The 8,670-nt window shown below is 19.9% G+C and overlaps 2 protein-coding genes across 2 annotated transcripts; both read right to left on the bottom strand.

Moving 5' to 3' along the window:
- Positions 1–1,152: 1,152 nt before the first annotated feature.
- On the bottom strand, positions 1,153–2,681 carry LOC102676691. The gene has a single exon (XM_006618167.2). The coding sequence runs from the start codon at positions 2,395–2,397 to the stop codon at positions 1,321–1,323; it is 1,077 nt and encodes a 358-aa protein (XP_006618230.1). The 5' UTR covers positions 2,398–2,681; the 3' UTR covers positions 1,153–1,320.
- Positions 2,682–4,427: 1,746 nt separating this feature from the next.
- On the bottom strand, positions 4,428–6,222 carry LOC102676563. The gene is made up of 2 exons (XM_006618166.2): positions 5,652–6,222; positions 4,428–4,868 (listed from the first exon to the last, which is right to left on the bottom strand). The coding sequence occupies exons 1-2, from the start codon at positions 5,949–5,951 to the stop codon at positions 4,428–4,430; spliced, it is 741 nt and encodes a 246-aa protein (XP_006618229.1). The 5' UTR covers positions 5,952–6,222.
- Positions 6,223–8,670: the final 2,448 nt, after the last annotated feature.

The raw sequence follows: 8,670 nt of genomic DNA, 5'->3' as shown, positions 1-8,670 counted from the left end.
TCTTTTATATGTTTATATTATGCAAAAAATTCTGAAAAAATTCCTGATATATTTTAAATATCTACTTTTAAGCTATATAATTCAAAAGAAGTTCTACAAGTTTTATATTTGCAGTATAATTTTGTAATATAATAAAGATGAAAATGAGAATCCAACTAGATAACAAAGAATCTCATATCATTGCAGAAATAAAATATACATACATATATTATTTGTATTATTTGTATTATTTATATATTATTATGTTTACATCATTCATCGAAAAAAATATTATTTATTTTTTGATATAAAATATTTATATAAATATTTATATTAATATTTATATATTTTTCTTTTATACTTATTTTTACAAAAAGTAAAAGTTGTTTGGCAATTCTTAAAATAATTGCAAAATATTTTTTTATTGCTATTGTATTTCATCTATTCTAGCATTTACATATTCTTTTGTTTCTTCCAATTTTTAGAATTTTCCAATATATGAACAAAAAAATAATAAAATAAATTTATCTAAATATTTCACTTCGGAGAAATGATTTATCTATTAAAAGTTACAATTAATTTTATCATCTAATACAATGTATTTATAATTTAATACAATTAATTAACCAAAAATTTTATATTATTAATTAAATATTATGAGAATAAATTATATTTTGAAAAATCTATTTTTATAAATCTATTTCATTATTATCTATTATATTAAAAATAATTATTCTATTAAAAATTTACATTTGAACGTCAATTATCGAAATTATTCAGTTATCAAGTATGCGAACTCAAAATAAGAATGGTTTAAATTTACATATTTTAAAATATTTACATGAAAAATATATTTTTTTATAAAATAAAGTTTGGATAATATAATTGTAATTCCTTTTATATGAATTATAATTGTAATTCCTTTTATACGAATGTAAAAAGAAAGTTTGCACATCATTTATTTGTTATATTATAAAAGAAGAAAAAAATTTAGAAACTGGATTAATTCATTTAAAATCGATAAAATGATGATACTAAAAGAAAATATTTAATAAAAAAAAATGCATATATAATAAATACTAATGCATACATTAATAATTTCAAACAAACATGATAATATAAATTATATATAAATTTAATTTATTTTCCATAATGTATTTTTTGTAGGAATTATGGTTAACAAAAAAACATGATGTGTATTCAATATAAAAGAAATACATACATTCGCTGAAACGATATTAAATATAACATAATTTTATATGAATCTATTATTGAAGCACTTATATAATTGTAAAATTAATATAATGCATCAAGTAATGATAATATTGTTAAAATTTGTATTTATTTCTGTGATTTCTTGTAATGATGCGGCGAATTGGAAGAGTCGATGTTTTTAGTATAATTCAATAAAACACTCGGCCAAATCACATTGTTATCACCTACAACCGGAACTTGCTTAATTGTCCTTAACAATCTTTTAGTTCTTCGAATCTCGTGGAATCTCTTCATTCCCTCCTCGTTTTTCTCCTTCCTTTCTTCCCTGTTATACGTAATTTTATCTTCGTTCAGACAGTTTAATTTAATTTCATTTCTTGTATTGGTATTCATCAGAGATTTTTCACTCTGTATATAATTATTATTCGATTCTTCCTCAATCTCGGTGATGGTCAAATTATTCTCGTTATCTTGTCCATTGTCAATGCTAATATCGTCTTCATTTAGATCGAGTTTAGATAAATCCACATTAAACCAAACAGAGGCAAATCTATTCTTGTTTTGATCAGAATTATCCGTCGGGTTGAAGATATTTTCATTATCATCATCATTATCGATCCTACTTTCCAGTAATTGATTGGCGATAAAATCCGATACTGTGCTAACATCCCATTCAACCAACTCCTCACTGCTAATAGAAATCCTATCTTCACCCTCGTTCTTCGTATCATCGTTCATCTCCTTCTTTCCATTTTTTATGTCGCCAATAGTTTTGAAGTAAATACTATGATCATATCTATATGTTTCCAAGCAGGAACTGTCGAGATTACTGTTTGATTGGTAATTGAAGGTTCCGCAACAATTGATCTTGGTCTCCTCGGGTCGTGACTTTCGTCGAGATTTTTTCAAGGTATGGAAACGAGGATTCCACGTGGATTCATCGATGACTAGCTTATTCGACGAAATGCTCCATCGCGGCTCTTGTCCTCCTTGCATCGTCATGCGACCTCTCGACAGTCTCTGAGACTTTAAACGGTTGTAACCTCTCGCGTATGCGGCCCATCGTTCGATTCGTTGGAAGATATATTCTGTTTCCTCACTCCACCACTCGGATAGGCCTTTCTGGATCATTACAGTTACATCCTCGGTCATAATTACGGGTCGAATAATAGGAAGACTGATGAAACACTTTTTGTTCTTCATACGAATGATTAAAACTATAGGTTCATGTACACACCGTGTATACTACGATGATAATATAAATGATGAATTTAGGTCGGATGATAGAGAACAATTGAATTTTCAGAGAGACCATCGGTGATTTATATAAGATAACTTGGAAGCACCGCAAATACCGAAGCCATTTGAGAACTATCGTAATCCTTGACCATGAAATTCACATGAAGTTACGTTGAATTTGATTTATCGGTTCGATGATTGCGTGGTGTTAGATCATGGTATCTCTGTCGTAAGCGAAAAAATATAAACCGTAACTAAAATATATAACTTATCGTGTAAACCGACTTACGTTAGATAATAGGTGTTGGTGGATTAACAAATAACTTGAGAAGCAAATCCAGTTTTTTTTTAAATCACATTTGTTTATATTTTAAATAAGAGAAATAAACGATGTAAGAATATTTTTTTATATATATTTTTTTTATAATAATTTTAACAACAAAAAAAATTTTCAATTCACAATTTCAATTGTTGCATATTTTTAATAAGACTTTTAATTGTGATTTTGATCTTGAATTTTTCAGTCAAGGTTAATTTTCTAACAGCTTTTTTTTACAAATTTTCATTAATCCAAAAGTGTAGAATTATTTGAAGAATTATGATGCAACATTTTATTATATTCTGTATTTAATTAATATTGAAATAAAAACAAGATATTTTTACAAAATATATATAAATAATAGTAATAGAATTAAAGTTAATAAAATTTAAACGAAATTTTAAATTAAATTAAATTTTTTTTATATTGTTTATATTGTTATTATATTGTTAGTACTATTTTTATTTTGAAATAGGAAAAAAAAAGATGAAATAAAAAATATTATTTTATAGATTACAATAAATAATTTTATATAATTTTATCTAAAACATTTTCATTCTTTTGCAATTTTCTCTAAAAAATGTTTTTAGAAAATTTAAAAATATAATTTAATTAATAAAATAATAATGTAATAAAAAACAATATTTTTAATGTTTTTAATTCAAATTTAATTTATATAATTATAAAAAATAAAATTTTCTATTGATACTAATGGAAAATCGATTATCTCTTAGTAATTGCATTTGCGTTTGACAGTATTGCCTTGATATATTTGATTTTAATTATAAGTTATCAAATTTTTATCTACATGATCATATTTAACTTTAACTTTACTTTGGCATAGAAGAAATTTTAATAAGGAAGCTGTTTAAGTAATTTTAACAAAAGTAAAATGAAATAATTTAAAAACACTTAACAAAAAAAGACAAATGATTCACATAAATTTTAATATATTGCAAAATATATTGCATATATTTTGTAGATAATGAAGTTGTTTTAAGATTGATTATGATATATATGTAAATAAAATTATATTTAATATTTTTCTTTTGTAGTTTTATTACTATAATATAATAAAAGTTACATAATAAATTAATAAATTTAATTTTAAAAAAGAATATAATAATTTATAATAATTAATATAAATTATGTTATTAACTATATAATTATGAATTATGTAACTAACTTATTATTAACTATATAATTATGAATTGTAATTTGTTTAATCTCGTTTATTTTTGATATATTATTATGAATTAATTTATCAAGCATATTCAAATATTTTAGAAATAGTCATTGTTTCAATATCATAGAAATAAGTCATTAATACACTTTTATATTATTCTATTATTAAACAAATGAATAGTTTGAAAACTTAAGAAAAAAATACTTTTTAAAAAGAAATTCTATTTAAGAAATAAAAGCAATAAAACATTTATATAACATTTATGGCATTTTCTAGCCATTAAAGATTTATATTTCAATATTTTTAAATAAATGATCGAAAATAGCATTCAAGTATTTGGATATTTTATCAAAGAATAAGACTTCATAATTATGAATTTAACATATTTTTATTTTATCAAAATATTATTTACATTTTTAATTTTATTTTATCAAAAATTATTACCAATTGTTTAGATAACTTAAGTAACTATATTTGTGTTGACATAAATTAAGAATTATGAGATGATATGGAAGCTGCAGGAGAGTGAGTATAAGTAGATGGATAACTTGGATTGACAGTAACTGTCTCTTCTAGTATATGATTAGGTGAAGAGTTAAGATTATTATAATAGCCTTTGTTGGCTTTGAGAAATATATTCAAAATATCATTTTGAATGAAACAACGTACATGATTATTGTAAATACGCAATTTCGAAGCCACCAAATTTCCAAAATGAAAACATTCATCATCAACCACGTTCTTTGTGGTTGTTGATAATTCACGATCTCTGACGCAACATTGTTGCTGAACGCATGATTGTAACTTTCTTCTTTTTATTGCGATTTGTTGAGAGCAATGGTTGGAATTGGTATCCTTGTTCTGTAATTTTGAAGATGAGAATTCTTCACGTTTTAGTATTGGCTTATTAAATTCTTGATCACCTTGGGCCTACTTCAAAAAGAATATTATTGTTATTATGTAATAATCTTATTATAATTTATAAAATTAAGATAAAAGAAAATTTGAAATTTATTTTTTTCAGATAAAATATAAATTAATAAATATTTTTTATATAAAAAAATACATATGTTTTATATAAAAATATAAAAAAAATATTATTAGTTAAAGATTTTGAAACTATATAGAATTTTGTAAATATTTACTTTGTAATGTCATAAAAGATAATAAAGAATATAATAAATTACAAACGTTTTTTTCAGTTTACATTTTCTTCTATAAATACAATATTTATAATTATGGATGAAAATTATTTATATCTTTCTATTTCTTTAAATGAAAGAAAAAAAAATTATAATTTTTTTTTTAAATTTCTAATCTAAACTACTCAAAATTAAATCATTTTTATAATTCTTTGAATAAAAAAGAAGACAGTAGAATGACAATTAAATGAAGTTTTTATTATGTTGTTGTTTTTCATGTTAATATGAAAAAATTATTTATTTCATTTTTTACAACAAAATGGCGTTAGTCATGTTCTTAAGAATAAAAAATCGAATCTCACGAACGATATGATTAACTTTCGATGTTAAATTTAAAATATTAATTTAATTTTTTTTCAAATTTAATTAAAATTATTATAATATAGCTAAAAAATTTATTAATTATATTATATTGTAAGTTTATTTAAAATAAATTTTATTTAAAATAAAATGTATAAATTAAACAAATTATTATTATTTATTTAAATTATAAAATTTAATTTTTACTTACCAAATTAGATGGTTGAATATATTTACTTTTTTCCAATATAAATTTCATACTATCAAAAGCAAACCAAGAACTTTGATATCCAATAGATTTATTTATTTTCATTTTCTCCCTTCTAAGAGCTGCCAAAAGATATTCTATCTTTTTTTTGCATTCATCTACAGATTTTTTACTTTCTTTTGAAATTTCTTTCCATGCATTTTCTTTTTCTTTCTTGTTATAATGATTTGGATGTTTTGGGTCCCAAAGAATATTCTTTTTACGATATAATTTTATAAACACAAGGGTTTCTTCTTTATTCATTCTTATTATTATTTAAAATTTTTATTATAAATTAAAAAAAATATTCGATAGAAATAATTTCTTTATCACAAAGATATTAACAATCTAAACACTTCAATGCGGTATTTACAACAGAAATAAATGAGCAACGGAACAGTGAAATGGCCGATTCGTCTCGTTACGTATCTTCGTATCAAATTCTGATATGTATGTTCATCCTCATTGATACGTAAAATTGATATGATACATAGATACATAACAAATTAATATCTACTTTTATAATGATACATGTAATTATATTAAATCATATTGGAAAACACATAATAGTGATTTGATGATACACGGATATGCAACGAATATATTAATATTATACATTACAGACAACTTTAGATACAAATTATGGCATATTAAACTTGGTAACATTGATAGTCCATATATATGTATAGTGAATCTTATTTTAACATTATAATAAATATCAAGAAATGTATTTATTTCGATATATCGATTCTAAAAAAATCTAAATATATATAATTTTTAATAGCTATATATACATATGTTTAGCAAAATATCATAATTGTAATAAATAAAATTGATATATAAATACATATTTAGAATAATAAAAATATAAATTTTGAGATTATAATGTTTACATTTTATTATCTATATTGATTTCAATAAATTTTAGCATGAAATATGTTATTTCTTAAACAATCTTTTTTTAATAAAACTACATATATATTATTAACATTTTCTAAAAGTTTTCTAAAAAAATGATTTAAATATATAAATTATTTTTGATAGTTATTTATAGATAATAAATATTATGCATTGTTGTAAATATAAATAATATATATATTATATATTTATTATATATATGTATATAAATAATATATTCAAAAACTATAAAAATATTGTATAAAGTAATAAGAAAATAGGTTTAAGGTTATATAATATTTATATATAATATATATTTAAAGTATTTACGTTGATTTAAAAAATATCAGTAAACTTAACATTATTTTAAATTTTATTTTCTAAATAAAACTATATCATTTAAAAGTGAATAACAAAGCATACAATAATAAAAATGAATGAAAAATAAGATTTTTAATGACATAAATATTGAGTGAAGAAAATTGTTAATAATTGTTAATAATTAAAATTAATTAATTATATATATTGTATGTAATTATATGAATATATATATAATACAATAAATATAAAAGATACAGAATAAGAATATAAAAATTTTGATTTTAATCTTCATTTTTTTTCAATTATATTATATATGAAAGAAAAAATCAAATAGTAATTAATACATATATAAATATAAGAATAACTTTATATTATTCATTATTGTAATGAATATTTCAATCATATATTTCAACCAATCATTTTATTATGTAATTTTTCTTATTAAATAATTTATTATGCTAACATGTATTGCTAAAGCAAATATTTAAAATAAAATATGACAAACCACAGAAGTCTTAAATTAATAATTTTTAAATTAATAATATTTTATTAATTATTATAAATTATTAATTATAATTATAAATTATTAATTATATTTTAAATTAATAATATTAAAATAAAATAATATCTGGAGATCAAAATCTTACAACATTATTATTGAATTTTTTTTATCATATCTATAAAATGGGCTATAAATATGTTTGTATACATATGTATGATGTATCTATATTATCTGTATCTATATTTTCGTCCAAAAATTTTAATTGCATATTTTTATTTTTAAAAAGAATGAAAATGTTTTGATTTTTTAAAAATAAATCATTTAAAAAAATAAGATATGTATTTGCATCTTACATTAATATTAAAAAATGTACAAGATATTAATATATAAGTAAAATAGTTTGAGATAATCGATTCTCGAAATGTAAAAATTGATATATAAAAATATTAGTTGAAATTTATTTATTAAATTATTATTTAAGTTAATAATTTTAATTTGTATTAAATGAAATAAAACAAAGAGTTATCTTATTCTATTTCCATTCTATTTCATTTAATTCAAACTTTAATTGACATTAAAAGTTATGTTTATTTTAATCTATTGAATCAACTTTTTTTTAAATAAAAACGTGTCCCATAAATATATCAATATTATATGAATTATGATAATATATTGAATTAATATATTAATATACCAAATATTAAATTACAATAATTTATAATTGATGAAACTTTCTTTATTGTAACTAATTTATGGCTTATGATACTTATTAATCTATAATTTTTTTTTAAATAAATAGATGATTATTATCCGATTATGATTAAAAATTTTAATCTGAAATTTATTTACATTCGTATGTGATTTTAAAATAATTTATTAAATATTAAATGTATAAAAGAATTTTTTATACTTAATTAAACATAAAATTCTTAAGATCAATATAAACGCTTATTCATTTTGTAAATATCGATAAATAGGAACAAAAAAATATATTTTATATTTAATAAACTGATATTATCTCTTAATCGATATTTCTTTATTTTCCCTATACTTGCAATATATTTATTATTATATTAATATTATTAAATATAACATATTATGTGATTATTTAAAAAATAATCAAAAAAATAAAAGTAAGAATATGAACATTAATTGTGCAAATGAAATTGAACTTTCTCCATTCAAAATATTATATAATATAATATAATATTTAATAATATATAATAATAATAAAAGATTTAAAAATTTCCTTTTTTTTATTTA

The sequence above is a fragment of the Apis dorsata genome, unplaced genomic scaffold (assembly GCF_000469605.1).
Source record: "Apis dorsata unplaced genomic scaffold, Apis dorsata 1.3 scaffold_342, whole genome shotgun sequence".
In the NCBI taxonomy this organism is placed as follows: domain Eukaryota; kingdom Metazoa; phylum Arthropoda; class Insecta; order Hymenoptera; family Apidae; genus Apis; species Apis dorsata.
The sequence above is the reverse complement of the archived record's forward strand: the minus strand, read 5'-3'. Positions and strand labels throughout refer to the sequence as shown.